Source organism: Mesoplodon mirus, assembly GCF_964341445.2.
Source record: "Mesoplodon mirus genome assembly, chromosome: 15".
Classification (NCBI taxonomy): Eukaryota; Metazoa; Chordata; class Mammalia; order Artiodactyla; family Ziphiidae; genus Mesoplodon; species Mesoplodon mirus.
This window is the reverse complement of record NC_138991.1, coordinates 78,446,466-78,467,278: the sequence shown is the minus strand read 5'-3', so window position 1 is coordinate 78,467,278 and position 20,813 is coordinate 78,446,466. Positions and strand designations below refer to the sequence as shown.

The window sequence follows — 20,813 nt, the reverse complement described above, 5'->3', positions numbered from 1 at the left end:
TGAAGTGATTGATTATTATGGTAACTGCTTGCTATTACTGTGTTAGGGAATGGGGTGGTTAATTATCCTGCATGCTATTTGAAATCTTTGAAAGGAAGTCTTTTGCAGTTAGCTAACAGTATCCTTTTATTCACTTTGTTATGTTAAAACTTGCAGTTTGGGACTTAAAAAAATTACTTTAGGGACATACCACACTGCTTTGTTTACCACAGTAAAAATGATTCTGACAGCCATATATATTTTTATTGCATTGAGGCTTAGAAATGTAAGTGCGTATCATTGTGTTTGGGCATCTCTGGATGTACCCCACTCATTTTGTGTAGATCCAGGTGTTATACTAGGCAAGAATACTAAATCTGAAGACATTCACTTAAGCTTTGACTCTTAATCTGATGAAATAGATCTTGTACATAAACTGAGAACCACAGTTGATCCAAGATAAATCTTAATATTTTCCACTGGGAAATCAGCTATTTTTACTTCTTATGTTGCATTTTGCCAATTTTTACTGGTTAGTTATTGCAAATGATATTGTACCATTTCCACTTGTAAAATTTCTAACTTGGGGAAAAATTAAAAGAATTTTTTAGGCATGTAGCCATTTTGAGGTATTGCAAAATTTTTTCAGTTGCCTTACTATATTACTTATATTACTTTATTGAATATGTAGGAGAAGATGACACTATGAATTTTTAAAAGAGTAATTTTTCTGTCGTTAGCTTTTTAGTTGGAGAAGGAGCCTACAGATGGGCAGTAGATCATGGAATACCCTCTTGCCCTCCTAACATCATGACCACAAGTAAGTAAAACTATTCAAAATTAAGCTGTATTAGCATATATACCTGAAAGTGTTACATTGCTTTTGATCCATATAGTACCTATATTTAAGGAAGAAAGCTTGTATGTTGAAATATTTTAGCTAAAAGATAAATAGAAAGTTATTTGATTTTTTTTTTTTTTTTTTTTTTTTTTTTTTTTGCGGTATGCGGGCCTCTCACTGCTGTGGCCTCCCCCGTTGCGGAGCACAGGCTCCGGACGCGCAGGCCCAGCGGCCATGGCTCACGGGCCCAGCCGCTCCGCGGCATATGGGATCCTCCCAGACCGGGGCACGAACCCGTATCCCCTGCATCGGCAGGCGGACTCTCAACCACTGCGCCACCAGGGAGGCCCGAAAGTTATTTGATTTTAAGTCACCTTTATATTCTTGAGGTCCCCCCACTCCTGCTTTATCATGCTTTTAAAAAAATTTTTGGCTGCATTGGGCCTTCGGTGCTGTGCATGGGCTTTCTCTAGTTGTGGCGAGTGGGGGCTACTCTTCATTGCGGTGTGCAGGCTTCTCATTGTGGTGTCTTCTCTTGTTGCGGAGCACGGGTTCTAGGTGCGTGGGCTTCAGTAGTTGCAGCACGCAGGCTCAGTAGTTGTGGTTCATAGTCTTAGTTGCTCCGGGGCATGTGGGATCTTCCTGGGCCAGGGATCGAACCCATGTCCTCTGCATTGGCAGGCAGATTCTTAACCACTGCGCTGCCAGGGAAGTCCTTGCTCATGTTTTTATAGAAGTATTGTTAAAGAATCCCTTTTAGGCTACTTAAAATAATCACTAACAATAAAACCATACCAGCCACTCAGAGAGAGAAGAAAACATAGGTCAACATTTACCCATCCTTGAGCTGAGGAAAGCCTATCTAGGTACCACGTGTATGAGAAGGAAGAACAAAAGTGTGACTGCAGAAGAGTTAAGACTGAAAAACATTTATCATAACTATGACAATGGGATACATACGCTTAATCTACGAAGAGTTTTGCCAGATTAAAAGTCACATGAATACATGTGATACCCCAATAGAAAAGGGTCAAAAGTCATAAATAGATAATATAACATAACTAATAGGGACATTCAAATTAAGGTGAGTACATGTTAAATCTGTTCCCACTCACTTGGTGAAAGAGTTAAAAAATATTGTATTACTGCTGGTAAGTGTGTGGTAAAATGAACATAATACATTGTAGGTACAAATGTAGATTGGCAGAAATTTTGGAGGACAGCTAAGTAGTATAGATCAAAAGCCTTAAACCCATTCTGCATCTCGGAACTTGTCATCAGAGATATAGACATAGATTTATGTAGAAGGGTACTCATTAAAAATGTAAAAAAATTCTATTATATATAAAATAAGCTACAAGGATATATTGTACAACACAAGGAATATAGCCAATTTTTATAGTAACTATAAATGGAGTATAACCTTTAAAAACTTGTGAAATCACTATATTGTATACCTGTGACTTATATAATATTGTACATCAACTACTTCAATAAAAAAGGGAAAAAAAGAAAAACATAAAAAAAGATTATTAAAAAATTTGAAAAAGACTTATGTCCAACACAGAGGAACGTGAGTAAACTATCACATAGTCTTAATGAAATGTTATGAAGTAACTGGAAATTGTTATAAAGACTGATAATGATTAAATCTAATAATGACTTAAAAAAGTGAAAAATGAGGTTATAAATATGTATATATGTGTGTTTTATATGTCTGTCTTAAAAAAGAAATCATGGCTACATGTTTATGCATAAAAAAATAGTAAAAACATATACTACTTGTTTTTTAAATTAAAAAAATTTTTAACAAGTAATCTATGAATGTAATTTAAATAATCAAATGAAAAAGTGAGGAATCATTAGCTCCAAGGAAACCAAGTTGTATAAAAAAGAGATGACTATTTATCATAGCAAGTGTCTAATAAGGACCAGCTCTTAGTAACATTATATTCAGAATGAACTCCGTACTGCTGCAAGTTGTAATATTGAGAGGCTGGAAGGAGGAGAAGTGTGTGTGTGCAGGGAGACCGGGAGTGTGAGAGTCCTGGATCCTCACACGCTGCCACTAATGCTGCCTTAGAGCCTCCCCAGTTGAACTTGCTGTGGAGCTCTTATATCAGGCACAGAAATCAGCTCATCTGCCAATTCCATCCTGTTTTTCCTTGGAGGCAGGCCACCTGGCAACCTGGGTCTAGAGTGGGCCCTCAGTAGGCCTGCTGTGCAGCTGTCATCTGGTCTTCACCTCCCGATCACTTTGGAATTCCCTTTTCCTCTCTCCAGTATCAAATTGTCTGTTTCTGAATGTCTTTTTTTTTTTTTTCTTGTTTTACTCCCTCATTTGATATATGGAAGGTGGGAAATCACTTTCGCTTAGGTTTCTGAAGAAATTGCTCTGTCTTCTAATTTCCAGTCTTGCTATTACGCAGTCCGCTGGCACTTTGATTCCCAGTTTTTTGTGGTGTCTTTTGCCTCTTTGGAAGGAAGCTCTTATTTCAGTGGTCTTATTACCTCAATGATATCTTGGGATGGGTCTTTTTTTTTTACTGATTATACTGGGTACTCTTGGATTCTCCATCTGGAAATCCATGTGCTTTGGGGAAATTAAAAAAAATTGTGTAATAATCTCTCCCCCTATCTCTCCTCTGTTATATTTTTCTAATTTCTTTCAATTAGATGTTGGATCTTGTGCTCTAATCCCATGTATCATTTTCAAAAGTTACTTTTTCTCCTTTTAAAAATCTCTGTCTTTTGTCCTGCTTTCTGGGAAGTTTCTTCAATTTTATCTTCCAAATCTTCTACTTCTAATGAATTTTTAATTTTGGTTTTCATATTTTTAATTTCTAGAGATTCATCTGTGATTAATACTTTTAAAACATGGGGTTTTGTTTCATGAACTCAGTATTTTTACTCTCTCTCTTAGGATATTATGGTTTAAAACTTGTTCTTATCCACTGTTTCTGCTTCCTCTGTCTTACTTTGTGTTTGTTTCAGACCCTAATACATGTTAACTAATTTCCTCAACTATCTAGTGACCCTCTGCAGTTTTCATATTCATGAGTGAGTTACCTAAAGACCTGTTGGCAGCTTTGTGTGTGAGGGCAGGTCTGTTTGACCTCAAGAGGGGAGGCGTTGATCATTTCTCTACACATTTTTCTTCTGGATTAGATAGAGAAATCTTCCCAGCTCTGGCAAGGCAATAGCCAGTATTCTGGTACAGAACAAGGGAAGGGGCTGGAGGTGTCACGGTGCCTTTATCAGACTTTTGCGTCAAACTCAGTTTTACGTAGAGCCCCGTACCTGCTCCCAGATGTGGTTGGTGTCTGATAATTTGGCGCCCATGTAGTTCAGCCTTTCCACGTTTTCTGCAAGCACAAGGAGAGGATTTGGGCATCTACATGTTCCTTATTGACATTTTCTGCCCATTCTCCTGTTTTTAGTCTAAACCTGGCTTTCAGAGACACCAGGTGCTTTCTACTTTGAGCTCTCTTGATGTTTCTTTGGCAGGAATTAGTTTACTTTGGCTGAGATTAGTTTGCTTTGTGATGTCTTGGCTAGTGGGCATTGGGGTTCATCTTCCTCTGCTCAATTAGTTACGGTTTGTCCACTTGCTTTCTATGTTCTAAAACTGTTGGTATCTCCCTTCTCATTATAATCACCCCTTGTGTATGTCAGTCTTTTCCCCCACTTAAATTTCTTTTTGGTGAAGTTTTAGTAGGGCATGGAGATGAATTCATGCATTCAGTCTGCCAATTTTACTTCAGAACATTTATATAAAAATGTGTTAGAAAGTAGTACTAGATCTTTTTCAGGATGGCAAAATTATTTTTGACTATTTTTTATACTTGTAATAAGAAAAACATATTGTGCCACAGACTTTTTTTTTTTGCGGTATGTGGGCCTCTCACCGTTGTGGCCTCTCCCGTTGCGGAGCACAGGCTCCAGACGCGCAGGCTCAGCGGCCATGGCTCACGGGCCCAGCCGCTCCACGGCATGTGGCATCTTCCCGGACCGGGGCACAAACCTGTGTCCCCTGCATCGGCAGGCGGACCCTCAACCACTGCACCACCAGGGAAGCCCTGTGCCATAGATTTTTTTTTTATGACTTATATAACCAATCAACACGAAATGTTCTCTGAATAAAGTGTTTGAAAGTTAAGTGATCTTTTTTTTTTTTCCAAAAAAGAATGGTTCTGACCTATGGGGAATTTAAAAGGAGAAATTATAACTATTATTTAGATTAAAAAAATTTTAAATACCATTTTATACTCAGCCATTTGTTTAATCCTCAGTAGAAATAAAATGGTATGTTGGTGCTGGTTAATGATAATGTTTTATACTTGATTACCTTTTGGGGGGCATAATTTGTAGGTTTTTATTCCCCTTCAGCTTTTAGAATGTCTTTCTAAGGTTTATTCTAAGTTTATTACACATTTTCACATGTACTTACATATTTCATTCCTATATGTAGATTTGAATTTCTTTCTGGCATCTTTTCCTTCAGCCTGGAATGCTACATATTTTCTGGTAATGTGGTAGATGTAGTGGTGAAAACTTTTCTCAGCTTTCGTTATCTGAAAAACATCCTTATTTTGCTTTTACTTTGAAAAGACATTTTTGTTGGATATAGACTTCTAGGTTGGCAGATATTTCCTTTTAGCGCTTTTTTTCTTTTTTTATATTGTGGTAAAATATTCATAACATAAAATTTACCATTTTAACAATTTTTTTTTTTTTTCCGGTACGCGGGCCTCTCACTGTTGTGGCCTCTCCCGTTGCGGAGCACAGGCTCTGGACGCGCAGGCTCAGCGGCCATGGCTCACGGGCCCAGCCGCTCCGCGGTATGTGGGATCTTCCCAGAACGGGGCACGAACCCGTGTCCCCTGCATCGGCAGGCGGACTCTCAACCACTGCGCCACCAGGGAAGCCCCCGTTTTAACAATTTTTAAATGTATAATTCAGTGGTACTAAATACATTCATAGTGTTGATTAACCATCGCCACTATCCATTTCTATTTTTTCCTCAGCCCAAACAGAAACTGTACCCATCAAACAGTGATTACTTATCCCCCTCTTGCCTGTCCCTGGTAACCTTTATTCTGCTTTCTTTGTCTATGAATTTGCCTGTTCTAGGTCCCTCCTCTAAGTGGAATCATGTAATATTTGTCATTTGCGTCTGGATTATTTCACTTAGCATGTTTTCACCTATGTTGTAGCATGTATCAGAATTTCCTTCTTATAGCTGAATAATATTCCATTGTATCCTTTTAGCACTTTTAAAGATGTTATTCCATTATATTCTGGATTCCGTTGTTTCTGCTAGGAAGTTAGACATGATTATTATTGCTTCCTTGTGTGTAATGTGTCTTCTTTTCTCTCTGACTGTTTTTAAAAATTGTTCTATTTGTTTTCACCTAGGTATGGTTTCCTTTGTGCTAGTTTTATTGTGCCTGTTGAATCTGAGGGTTCAGTTTTTAATCAAATTAGGAAAACTATTGGACTCTCTGCTTCATGCTCTCCCTCATCTGTTTCTAGGACTTCAATTTCACTTAAATTAAAACATTTGATACTGTCATGTGTTCCTGAGGCTCTGATTTTTTTCAGTCTTTGTTCTCTGTGCTTTCTGTATTAGTCAGGATTCTCCATAGAGACAGAACCAATATCTATCTATCTGTCATGTCTATCTAAAGAGATATTATAAAGAATTGGCAATCATGGAGGCTGACAAGCAATTATGGAGGCTGACAAGTCCCAAGATATGCAGGGTCAGTCAGCAAGCTGGAGACCAGGAGAGCCAATGGGGTAGTTTCAATCCAAGTTCAAAGGCCTGAAAACTGAGAGGGTCAATTGTATAGTTCCAGTGTGAAGGCTGGCAGGCTTGAGACCCAGGAACAGCTAATGTTTCAGATCAAGTATGAAGGCAGGAAAAAGTTGATGTTCTAGTTGAAAGGCAGTCAGGCAAGAGGAATTTTCTCTTACTTGGGGAGAGTCTGCATCTTTGTTCTATTAAGGCCTTGAGCTGATTGGATGAGGTCCACTTACATAGGGAGGGCAATCTGCTTTACTCCATCTATCAATTTAAATGTAAATCTCAACCTTATCAAACATACCCTCACAGGCATACCTAGAATAAAGCTTGACCAATACCTGGGCACTCTCTGGCCCAGTCAAGTTGTCAAATAAAATTAACCATTACACTTCTATTTGTTTGATTTCTGTTGAACTGGTCTTTGAGTTTATTGATCTTTCCTCCTGCAGTATCTAGTTTGATATTAATCTGATGTTATGATTTAAAAAATATAAAATATTATGTTTTCAGTTTTAAAGTTTCCATTAAAAAAACCAGCCTTCATCTTTGTCTTGAAATTTCCCATGTCTTTACCCATTATATCCATTGTTGGCATATTTATCATTGTTATTTTGAAATCTTTGACTGCTAATTCTAAAATCTAGGTAATCTGTGGGTCAGTTTCTATTGATAGATTTTTTTTTTCTTGACCTTGATCACACTTTCCTGTTTAGTTGCATGTCTCAATTTTTTTAAAAAAAAATTACACCTTGAGCATTGTGGATGATACATTTTAGAGACTATGATTTGTTATCATCCTTTGAATGATGTTGAGTTTGTTCTAACATGTAATTAAATTATTTGCAGTTCACCTTGATATTGTCACAGCCTGGTTTTTGACTTTGTTAAAGTGAGTCTATTTCAGTTTTTTTCTTAATCCTAGAGTTGTCTCTTAGTACTAGTTTGTGGTCTTTATTCCCGAGATATGGCCTTTCTGGGGTTTCAGTGGAAAGTCTCAAACTTTAAATTTTGTCTCTCCTACAGTGGGTATTTACTAAAACATCTGTTCACTTTTCAGCTGTTAGTTTACTCAGTGGACTTTACGGAATCTTGCATCCTGTATGAACAGTTAAGGACTCATTCAGGATTTGAGGGGACTTTTACATAGATTTTTGGGCTTCCTTTTTTGTGGATTTCTCCTTTCCAGGATTCCTCCCTTACTTTCCAGTGGCTTCAGTAGCCCCAGGCTCCTTCATCTCAGGCCAATAAGACTAGTTTTCTACCTGAGCTCTATTTTCTGTGTGTCTCACAGAGTGAGGAGTGCCTCATGGGGAAAGCTTTTTAATTTGGATCTCACCCAGTGTGTTTCTTTTCTTTCAGTGGTTGAATCCTCCCCTATTTCTGCCAGCTTTTCGTCACTTGCCTTCAAATAGGCTTTTTTTTTTTTTTTTTTTTTTTTAGTTTAAAACTTCTACCCAGAGTTTGTAATTATTATTAGTCTCATATAAGCTATTCTTTCATTACCAGGAGATGGAACTGATGTTTTGTAAATGTGTACTGTTAACAAATATAATAATAAAAATAATATAAATTAATAAATGTATCTAACCATTGTATTTATTACTTTTTAATTGTGTGGTAGAAGAATAAGTTATCTTCTTAAATATTGAAGCATTCTACATAAACCTGGTCTTCCTTTTTACTTCCATTCCCAATCCCAGACTCCTGCTCAGTCTGATAACCAGTTACTTGTTTGATTTGCTTCTCTCTGTTCCAACAGAAATGTTGGAATATATAGTATTCCAACATATATAGTTGGAAAAGAATATATAGTATTCTTTTTTAAGTAGATAAATGGTATCATACTGTAGTATCTTTAGTAAGTTTATAGATAAGTAGTATTATAACATGGCTTTTAAAAATATTTTTTGTAATGCAGCAAGATGTATTTTGAAATCTGTCCATGTTGATATATATAGATGAATTAATTTTTAAACTGTTGAATAGCATTTTACCATATTTATTTAGCTGTTTCTTTATTGATAGGCATTCAGGTTGATTCTAGATTTTGCCATTAACATTGATAATTCTTTGAATATTCTTGTACACATCACTTAATATATACGTGTTCTATTGGGGTAGACAGTTGGAAGTAGAATTGCTGACTCATAGAGGATGTGCATTTAATATTTTGCTGGCTATTGCCAGATTCCTAAGAGATTTGCTGTCTACTTTTGAGAAGTCTGGCTTTGTATAGTTGGTACCATTGATGACCACATAGTAGCTCAAAGTACAGACTTTAGAGGGCTTTATGGGACCAGGGGCAAGTTACCTCCAAGACACTTTTCTCATGGAGACGTTGTGATTCCTTGAGGTAATGTATCAAGAATTCTTACTCCAATTTTTGGTGCATAGAAACACTCAGATGTTGACTATTAATATCATTCTTACTGTTATTAATATGTTGGATGTGAAAATGATCTTGGTGATGTGATTTCATCAGAATTTAATAGGCTTAGCTCTTTATCACTGACTAATAAGATGATTTTAGTGATTGATCATATCTGGAGTTAGGTGTAGCCAGTAGAGCAGTGGTTTTCTGCTTTGGCTGCACATCAGAGTCACTGGGGAGCTTTGAAAAATTCAGAAGCCCTGGCTGCACTCAAAATCAATGAAAACAGCAACTCTGTAGATGGGACCCAGGCATCTGTAGTTTTTAAAGTTTTGTAGGTAATTTCAGTGCGCATTTAGTTTTCAGAATGTCTGAGATAGAATGTGTACATTCTTTTGAATTCTTCCAGAAAATTCATTAAAGTTGAAATTGAAAGGAAAATAATTTTGTTTTCCTTTGGTAAAGGACAACCTTAAATAGTTTGTGCTACAAAGTTGCTACCATCTATTCCTTAATTTTCAGCTGTTTCATGCTTTGATTGGACCTGGGATACATCTTTAAATTAAGTAAAGAGTAGATTAAGGATGTTATTCTATTCTTTCAATTTATGGGCATGATTCCGCCACAAGGAATCCTATTTTCTTCTTTTCTATTGGCTAGATTGTGTCCTTACAGTTTTTCTGCCTTTGCGTAAGGTACTTTGAAAGACAACATGATATTAAACATACTTTGTAATTGTAGAGTTTTATCATAACTGGTATATGATATATCAACACTTAATTTCATATGGCTAGTTAATATGGCCAGTTATGCTGTTTCAAATTTTTTATTTTGAAGTACTTATAAATTCACATGCAATCCTAAGAAATACAACAGAGAGATTCCATCTACCCTTTGCCCAGTTTCCACCAATGGGAACATCTTGCCAAACTACAGTACAATATCACATTCAGGATAGTATTGACAGTCAAGATACACAACACTTTTATCACCACAGGGATATCTCATGTTGCCCTTTTATAGTCTCACCTACTCACCTCCAACCTTCACCCCTTCCTTGACACCTGGCAGTTACTAATCTATTCTCCGTTTGTATAATTTTGTCATTTCAAAAACGTTATATAAATGGTATCATATAGGATATGAGTTTTGGGGAATTGGCTTTTTTATCACTTAGTATAATTCTCTTGAGATTCATCCAGGTGGTTGTTCTTATCAATAGCTTGTACCATCTCATTGCTAAACAGTGGATGTACCACTGTTTGTTTAATCATTTATCCATTGAAAGGCATCTGGGTTATTTCCAGTTTGGGGCTATAATAAATAATGCTGCTATAAATAAATATTCAGGTACATTTAAAAAAATTTCGGTAAAATACACAATGTAAAATTTATCTTAAACATTTTTAATGGTACATTTCAGTAGCTTTAAGTATATTTACATTGTATAACTATGACTACCATCCATCTGCAAAATCCTTTTCATCTTGAGAAACTGAAACTCAGTACTCATTAAACACTAACTCCTTGTTTCCTTCCACCTGGCGCTTGGCAACCACCATTCTTAGTTCTGTCTCTATGAATTTGACTACTCTAGGTACCTCTTATAAGTGGAATCATACATTTTTTTTTCTTTCGTGACAGGCCTATTTCACTTAGCATGATGTCCTCAAGGTTCAACCATGTTGTAGCATGCGTCAGAATTTCTTTTTAAGGCTGAATAATATTCCATTGTATGTATATATCACATTTTGTTTATCCATTTATCCATTGAATGGTTTGAAGCAACTTGAGTTGTTTCCAACTTTTGGCTGTTACGCATAATGATGCTATGAACACAGGTGTACAAATATCTGTTTCAATTCTTTTGGGTACCCAGAAGTGAAATTGCTGGATTATATGGTAATTCTGTTTTTAATTTTTTGAAGAACCAGTGTACTCTTTTCCATTGCAGCTACACCATTTTAAAGTCCCAGTAATAGTGCACAGAGGTTCCAATTTCTCCACACCCTCATCAACACTTGTTATTTTGTTTTTTGTTTGTTTGGTAATAGCTATCCTAATGGGTATGAGGTGGTATCTTGTGATTTCAGTTTTCATTTCCCTAATGATTATGCTGTCGAGTATCTTTTCATGTGCGTTTTGGCCATTTGTATATCTCCTTAAATGTCTGTCTCCAAAAAGGGAGACAAGGACTAGCCTTTTAAATTCCCTGGAGGTCACTTCATCTGGAGGGAGAGGCACTGCAACAATGGCTGTCTGCCTCTGAGTCTGTACCTCTGTGACCAGAACCAGCAATCCGAGCACAGATTCTGGTATTTGGAGGAGAGGGTCTTTATTGCCCACCCTGACTCTCACAAGCTATGTGCAAGCTGCTCTAGGAGCGTATGCCCAGCTGCCTGCCACCGGGTTGGGTATGGGGTGTGGGGAGGCTACTGTGCGAAGAGCTGAAGTTGACCCAAATTAACCACAGTTTACAATGAAGCATTCCCCTGGAAACCTTCCTCTTTAATAGACTCCAGAGTTGTATAATACTTAACATTAGACAGATTCTCTCAGGCCAGTTGTTGTCTAGGTGGGGAGACAGATTCCTGGTGCTTCTTACTCTGCCATCTTCCCTCTAGCTCCAGCTTATTAATTTTATATCAGACTATTCTGATTCAAGGTTATTAATCCTATCTATAACTATTTGCATATACTTTAAAATTTTAAAAAGATGCCATTTATCATTTATCATTACCTTTACATATGATGTCTTTTGCCTTGTAAACATTTTAAATTTTATGTGGTTTTATCAATGAACCATCCTTTTGATGGATTCTGGCTTTGATAACATTCAATGTAAAATATTCTACTTTAATGTTAAAGCGAGTAAAAATAAAAAATCTCTCTCAAAAAAGACTGATATAAAAAGACTGGTATTTATGCCTACTGTGTGATGGCTTAATCTTTTTGGACTTCTTTTTTTAGATTTTATATGTTTAAATTATTAATACTTATAAGGTTTCAGTTTTGTGTGTAGTGTGGGGTAGGAATTTAATTTGTGTTTTTTTCCCCAAATAGGTAATGTATTGTGCCAAGAAAGTTTACTGAATAACATATAGATTTCCCACTGGTATGAAAAATCAGTGTTATTCTCAAATTCTATTAGGATATACATGAGTTTGTTTCTAAACTTGTTGGTCAGTTCCATTACTTTTTTTTTTGTCCATTACTACACTATTGTTCTTAGACTTTGTCTTGAGGGCAACTCTGGTTCCTTTTCCACCTGATTTTCCTAACATATTTGTTTTTCCTTATTTAAAATTTTCTTGATTAATCTTAAAGGTAATATGTTAGAGTATCTTTGTTATTTTCTCACTGTTATTTTGATTAATTTACATCAATGTGGGGAAAATTAATATGCACTTAAAAACACTGTGACACTTTATTGTTTTACTACAGTCAGTTTTCATTTAGATTTGCCTGCACATATATTCTTTTCTTTGCACTTAATTCCCCACCCCTCTCCCCTACCTTTTTTTTTTTTTTGTCTTTGAGCTTTCACTTTGTATTATTTTGCCTGTTACTGAAGAACACCCTTTAATATTTTTCATTAGTACAGGTCTTGCTGGTGATGAATTTGCTCATTCTTGTTTACCTGAAACTATTTTTATTTCACCTTCATTTTTGAAGGTTAATTTTACTGGCTATAGTGTTCTGGGTGAGCAGATATTTCCTTTCAGTGCATTGAAGATAACCACCTTGTCTAAATGCACTTGGTATTGGGGTAGAGGGTAGGGGTAGACTTGCTTGGTTCTAGCTCAGCCTTCCTGTGGGGATGTTGGCCCTTTCAATCCCTAGCTTGCTGTGAGAAGTGTCTCCTATGAAACTCTCACCTTTAATGGGCTCTGGGTTTGACTTATGCCTCTCCTTGATGCCACGGAATCAAATTCAAGTGCACAAGTGTTGGCACATGCTCACAGTGCAATAATAATAGCTTTAGTCTTCAGTTTACCCCCAGAAAAGCTCGATACCTTTTTTTTTAATGATTTCACTTATTAAAAAAAATTTTTTTTTTATTTTTATTAGTTTCTGCTTTATAACAAAGTGAATCAGTCATACATATACATCTGTTCCCACATCCGTTCCCTCTTGTGTCTCCCTCCCTCCCACCCTCCCCATCCCACCCCTCCAGGCGGTCACAAAGCACCGAGCTGATCTCCCTGTGCTATGCGGCTGCTTCCCACTATCTATCTGCCTTACGTTTGGTACCGTATATATGTCCATGCCTCTCTTTCGCTTTGTCACAGCTTACCCTTCCCCCTCCCCATATCCTCAAGTCCATTCTCAAGTAGGTCTGCGTCTTTATTCCTGTTTTACCCCTAGGTTCTTCATGACATTTTTTTCCTTAAATTCCATATATATGTGTTAGCATATGGTATTTGTCTTTCTCTTTCTGACTTACTTCACTCTGTATGACAGACTCTAGGTCTATCCACCTCATTACAAATAGCTCAGTTTCATTTCTTTTTATGGCTGAGTAATATTCCATTGTATATATGTGCCACATCTTCTTTATCCATTCATCCGATGATGGACACTTAGGTTGTTTCCATCTCCGGGCTATTGTGAATAGAGCTGTAATGAACATTTTGGTACGTGTCTCTTTTTGAATTATGGTTTTCTCAGGGTATATGCCTAGTAGTGGGATTGCTGGGTCATATGGTAGTTCTATTTGTAGATTTTTAAGGAACCTCCATACTGTTCTCCATAGTGGCTGTACCAATTCACATTCCCACCAGCAGTGCAAGAGTGTTCCCTTTTCTCCACACCCTCTCCAGCATTTATTGTTTCTAGATTTCTTGATGATGGCCATTCTGACTGGTGTGAGATGATATCTCATTGTAGTTTTGATTTGCATTTCTCTAATGATTAATGATGTTGAGCATTCTTTCATGTGTTTGTTGGCAGTCTGTTTTTATAAGGTGCTTTTAAGGTGGTGTTTTTCATATTTTATCTAATATTTTTGATAATATTTGGTGGGAGAATTGCTCTTAAGAATTTAGTCTGCCATTATCAGAAAATTTTGGTAATCTTTTTAGTGTTATATTCCAGTGTGTAATTTCTCTTGTCAGCTGAATCTAATTGTTTAAATCTGTATATCAAGTCTTAAAATTCCAGTTATTGTATTTTTTATTTTTAGAAGTTCTATTTGATTCTTCTTCAAGTCTGCCTGGTAATTTTATCATCTTGTCTTCCTTAGTTATATTTTCAATATCTTTTTTTTATGTTTGTGAGCATAAACATGTTTTATATTCTATATATGATTACACTAGTATCTGAGGTCTTTGCCGGTTGGATTATACTTTCTGATGTTTGGCTGACTTTTATTTTTTCATTCTCGGTGATTTATTTCTCATTTGTTTTATGAACTGTTTTTTTTAACTATGGTCTCATATTAATTGGAACATGGGAATTCTTTGAGGTCTGGGTGAGCTAAGGTGGGTTTTTCCAGGGAGTATTTGCATTTGCATTTAATGGGTTTTTGAAGCATTACCTCACCAAGATCATTTTTGTTTTTTTGTGTTTTTCAGGCCACATAGGTAATACGAATTCCCCTAATTCTGCCTGAACTTTTAAATATTTTTTTATACTTTAATGTTATATAGATATGTATTTTGTTCTTATAATTCTAATTGTTCTTCAAGAGCAGCACCCCGCCCCCACGCCACCTTGTGCGCGCGTGTGCACACACACGCGCGCACACACACCCACACACGCGCACGTACACACACCCACACATGCACGTACACACACTCACACACATGCGCGTACACTCCCCACACATGCGCGTACACACACACACACACACACGTGCATGTACACCCCCCCCCAAAACAGAACTCCCCTTCCCAAACCAGCCAAGTGTAACAGGACTTTTCTTCTCTTACGTTTATAGCCGAGGCTGTGACTTACAAGTTTCCTGATTCTTTGCATATTGCGGCATTTTCTAGTTTTCCCTTTCATTGGGCATATCACCCTTTGGGGTTCCCCCTTTTTATGTGGATGATCTCCAATACGTTTTCTCCTGCTGCATTGTCCCAAGTCTCAGCTCTTATCTCTTATGCACAGAGACCTTCAAAACCAGAGCTGGCCATGGCATGCATTAGCAGACACTCCTGCAGAGCATCTACCTTCAGAACTCACTTGTCTCTCTGGATTTGACCTTTTTCTTAATTTTTTTACTTTAGGTTACTTTTCTTATTCCCTCCCACCTCAGTGTACACTGAAAAGACTTTATAAAACCCTTTCTCCAACATGCTTAAGGATTTTGTCCTGAGGAGGCTCTTTAGGATATCTCATCTGCCCCATTGCCCTAATATTTTTCAAATGTTATTTTTAATGTTTCTTTTATAGGATTCAGTTTAGCTGCATTTAAAAGAAACAAGAGGAAACTAGAGCTGGCAGAAAGGGTGGAAACAGATTTCATTCAACTAAAGAAAAGAAGACAATCAAGTGAAAAGGTCAGGAGGTGTTTGAAATATTAATAATTAATGTATCATAATGATATACTTAGTCTGCATTTAGATATATAAGCCTCAGAATAGTACAACCCAGTAGAAATATAATGCATGCCACATATGTACTTTTTAAGTTTTCCAGTAGCTGCATTTAAAAAAATTAAAAGAAACAGGTGAAATTAATTTTAAGACTTATTTTATTTAAAACAGTGAATCTAAAATATCGCTTCAAAAATATGATCAATGAAAAAAATTACTACTGATCTAGTCTATTTTCTTTTTTCTTTTTTTGTATTAAGTCTTCAAAAAACAGTGTGTATTTTACACTTACAGCACGTCTCAATTGACATTACATTTTCATTGGAAATATGGTCTGTATCTATATATCATAAAGTTAACAGCTGAAAAAGTAGGTTTACATAACAAGTTGCATAACAAACATACTTAAGACTTCCCAGAAATTGAATTGAAACTCTGTTTTAAAATTAAAATTTATTAAAATGTAATAACATTAAAAATTTAGCTTCTCATTTGTCCTCACCACAGTTTAAGTGCTCAGTTAGCTCCATGTGGCTCCTGGCTGCTGTTTTGGTCCTTGCAACTCTGGATGAACATGGCTGTTTAGGGGATAGAGTGTTATAAGGAAATGTATATATTGGATTCATGTAGGTTTTTTTGTACATTCTAATTACATGTCTCTGTTTCTTGTTCTTATATTTGTTTGCATTTCATGCATTTGTGTGCCATCATGAGTCTGCGTGTGGCATTTCTTAGGTGTTTTGGGGGATAGAAAAATTAAAAACCATAACATTCATGCTCAAACTATGGCTTAGAGGTCCGTTAGCACACAGTTCATGGTGGAGTTCTCATGTCACATTGTCATTTGATATAACTTGGCATCTCATTAATATTCTTCAGTGATTAGTCCTATAATTGCTTATGTACTGGCTAATGCTTTCCGTCATAGCTATATATGGTTTATTCACATATGAATGCATACTAAATCTTCTCTCATGGTGATAGATGTTTTTCCAGTATGTTGCCACATGGGACAATTAATCAAACATTTTGGTCCAAACCTTTTTATTTTTCTGCCAGAGAAGAGTAGAAATTTAGGAGGCAAATGAACAAATGAGTAGGTGGACCTTGGTGAAAGTGGCTAGTAGTGTGGTTCTGTTTCTTTGGTTTTTGCATCTCATGTGATGTCTGAGTAAGCAAATTTAGGACTTCTGTTCTTTTAAAAAACTGATAAAATTTGCATAGAGTGAGCAATTTAATCATTTTTATAAATATATATATATATATATATATATATATATATATATATATATATATATATACACCCATGTAACCCATATACCTATCAAGATGTAGAACATATCTGGTTCTTTTTACTTCCTTTCAGCCATTTTCTACCTTTTATAGGTGACCACTGCTCTGAGTTTTATCACCATAGATGTTTTGTGTTGCTCTTGAACTTTATATAATTGGAATCATACAGAATGTACTCTTTTCTATTTGGTTTCTTTCACAAAATTTTTTTGAGACAGTGTGTCACAAGTTTATTCTTTTTTATTACTGAATAATATTCCCATTTACTGTAAGTTGTTTATCCATTCTCCTATTGATGGACATTTGGTTCATTTCCAGGCTTGTACTTTATGAATAAAGCTGCTATGAACATTCTTATACAGGTCTTTTTTTCAGGGACCTCAGTTTAGGGTTTTTATGCATAGATATATCAGTTGACCTCATAGAGAATATCTTCAGCTGGTCTTACTCAGAAGATTCATATTTTTATTCAGAAAATATTTATTAAGCAGCTACTCTTGGTGCTGAGCTGGGTAGTAAGAAAACGGTGGTGAACAGGATGGAGGTAATTCCTGCTCTAATGAAATTTTACATTTTAGTGTCTAGAGACGGAAACATATAAACATACAATCAAGTAAGATACCATGTTTGATAACTGATATAAAGGAAAAAAAAGCACAAGATGATATGATACAAAGTAACTTGGATATGAGAGATGGAGGGGAGACTCAAAAGAGGACTCCTTTAGTTAGGATGATACCTTGCTAGTTAGAGACCTTTCTGAGGGTGTAACATTTGAGGCGACATCTGAAAAATATGAAGTGAGTTTTATGAGGAGTCAGTGGAATAGTGTTCCAGGCAAAATGAACTGCATGTGCAGTGGCCCTGGTGGGGACTTGGCATATCGGAGGAATGGAGAAGAGGGGCATTGTGCCTAAAGCATGGTGGGCAAGAGGAGGATGGTATGACCTGAAGCTGGAGAGGTGGGTAGATGCCGGCTCCTTGAGGAGTTTCCACTTTTGTTCCATGAATAATGAGTTATTGTAAAAGCAGAGAAGCAACACTGCCTTATTCATACTTTACAGAGTTCTTTCTGGCTGCTACATGGAGAAGAGGGGGAAGCAAAAACAGAAGTGAGGAGATTAGTTACAAAGTTATTGGAGTTGGGAGATGGTGCCACATGGACTGTGGATGTTAGGGATGGAGATGGAGAGAAGTGAATATATCCAGGATATATTATAAGGGCAGGGAGCTGGAGAAAGTATGGCTTCAAGGTGATGGAGGTGGGAAGTGGAAATCAAGAACTTTCTTAGTCCATGTCCCCTTAATGAACTCAGATTAACCAGTGCTTTTCATTTTCACAATAAAACATATTATCTGATGCCAAGGCACCCTGAACACTCAAAGGGAATAGACCACTTCTGGTGTGCTATGTTCCTCTACTTTCAGTTGAAGTTTGTGCCACCAAGAGCTTCATTATGCTCATTGTGTTTATCATTTTATCCTTTATCATAATTCATCGTCTCTCATAAACTGATGAACATTGAGTTTAAAAAGAGAGTTGTCTGCTTGAAACTGAAAGAGTTGTTTGTTTGAAAACTAACTTGAAAAAGCAGAGTGGGTCTATAAAAATTTGCTGTAGAATTAAGCATGGGCAAACCAGCTGTAAAAGATTGAGAAAAATCGTAAACATCTAGAAGCTTTGTGCATTCAGAGTGTGTTGTTAGTGTATTTATATTCTTGTTCTATTTTTAGATAAAATAAAACTTGAAATCATAGGACAGTCCAGGGTGTTCTAGGAAGATGATATGGAACATTTGTACATGGGCTCACATTCGGAGAAAGCCTTATATGAAAAGATTGGCTAGTGAATGAATGAATTGGTTTTGTGTTTTAAATAAAAAGGACATATTTACAGTCTGTGTCCTTCTTTATGATTCTGTCCTTCACCCAGAGAATATTCAATTTTTGAAAAATTTAAACAACCACTCATCAACCTGGTTAAGAGGATTTGCAATAAAAAGCTGAATGTGGCAGCAGGAGAGATTAACTGTGGACTTGGTTATACGCATCTGAAGCTTAGGGGTAGGTCAGGGGGGAGATTCCCGTTTGGCAATCATTGGCATCAAAAGGAATATGAATGCACGTGGCCAGATGAGCTCACTTAGTAGGAGTGAGTGAAGATAGAGGTCTGAAAAGTGAACCTTGTGCCAGGCTAACATGTCTACATTGGGAGGAGGAGAAACCAGCGAAAGAGAAAGATGGAGCAGCCAGTGGGGCAGAGGGGCCACCAGGAGAGTGTCTGGGAAGCAGAGAGGAGCGTTCAAAGTCAGGCATCACCTGGGTCAAGTGCTGCTGACAAAACAGGTGGGAGGACAGAGGACTGGCCACTGGACTCGGCACCTGGAGACTTTGGACCTGGATGAGGACAGTTTCCATGACGTGATGGATTGTAGAGCAGGTGGAGTGGGTCCATCAGGGAGAACAGGGTGGAGATAATTCTTTTGAGAAGTTTTGCTGTGGAGTGGGGAGAGAGAGGTGGGGAGATAGGGTCAAGACACTGTACCACTGTTGCCTTCTGTAAATTCACTGAGTAATTTCACCTAGGAAGGCTCAGTTTCCTTATCTTTAACTGAAAATAGTGATATCCTGCCCCCCTTAGCAGGGCTGTTAGGAGGAACAGATGTGTTAATGGATGTTCAAGTGTTTGGTGACTGTCACTGACTGAGACACCATCGTTTTTGCCTTTGCCATTGTTTGCCTTCATCTCAGCCAAAAAAGAAGGGAAACTGCTACTCTGGGTGTTACTCTGGGTGGAATCTTGTAATGGAGAAAGGGAGGGTGGTAATGGAGGTCACTAGTAGTGGGTGGAGAGGTGGAATTCAGGCATGATTCAAATGGAGTATTTTAGACCCCTGAAATGACAGGAAAATATTTTTAATATTCAGAATATATGAACTTTAATGGGTACAAAGCACTGTGTTTGACTAGGACCCAGCTTCTGCCTTTAGGGAAGGATGCGGGCCACAGGCTTTGTTTCGCAGATGTTTGCTGTATAACCTTGGCAAAGGTAATAAAAACGCTCTGAGAAAGAAAAGACCACCAGATAAGGAGCCAATGGCGCAGAAAATTATAATTTTTGAGAGGAAGCGTAGCAATTTTTTAGAGATTTGACAGGAAAGGACAAATAGCTATTTTCTAAATCAACCTGTATTTAGTTTATTTCTCCCTGTTCTGTGTGTATAGTTTCAGCATAGTTTTGGTTAGCCAGCATTGACTAAAGCCTGGAACTACTGTGTGTTGTGGCTACATAAAAGAAGCTGTGAGTTGGGTATATAAATATAATAAAAAGAATAGAATTTTTGGTAACTTTCCTAATGTTCACTTTTTTGTTACTCAGTGTTGAAGGAGATAAATATTGTCTTGAAAGGAGTATACAGTAGAATAAATATTTTAAAGCCTGAAAATAAAGTAAATAAATTTAGCAATTTTTGTTGCGTTGATATTTCTCGTTTTTCTTAAGAAAGTAATTGATTGTCCAGACATTATCACAATACTAATAGAAATCAGAATTAAAGCAAGAAGAATATTTAATCAGTTTGCTACCTCAATTAATTTTTGTTTTTGTATTTTTGTTTTCCTTTGTCTTTGACCATTTACATTTGACTTAGTTTAAAATAAGAATGGTTAATTAATGGAATGCTTTTGGCTGCAAACAACAGAAAACCTGATGGTGACTTAGGAAATGCATATTTGTCCCCCTGCTCCCTGGCCCTCTGCCTCATAATAAAGAACTTTGGAGGTGGGTGGTTGCAAGCATTCATTAGCTCAGGTTTCCAATGATGCTGGAGCCAACATATCTGGGATTTCTCTTGGGCCTTTTCTCTCATGCCTTTTGTCTTATGGATGGAATATGGCTCCTATAATTTCAGGTGTCACATCTGCATTCAAGGTGAGAAGAAGGTGAGACCATGGAGGGTGTGGGCGGGGAGACTAGTG

At 36.9% G+C, this 20,813-nt stretch overlaps 1 protein-coding gene across 4 annotated transcripts in view; it reads left to right on the top strand.

Moving 5' to 3' along the window:
* The window catches only part of TASP1 (taspase 1), a 240,470-nt gene that overhangs the window by 57,371 nt on the left and 162,286 nt on the right, over nucleotides 1-20,813 (top strand). For all 4 annotated transcript variants that reach the window (XR_014296136.1, XM_082645896.1, XM_082645895.1 and 1 more), the window contains 2 exons: nucleotides 720-799; nucleotides 15,400-15,506. Coding sequence is in view for 3 of the 4 variants with exons in the window: in XM_082645896.1 (XP_082502022.1) it covers nucleotides 720-799; nucleotides 15,400-15,506 (187 nt within the window). In the remaining variant the exon portion in view is untranslated. The remainder of the gene's footprint in view (nucleotides 1-719; nucleotides 800-15,399; nucleotides 15,507-20,813) is intronic.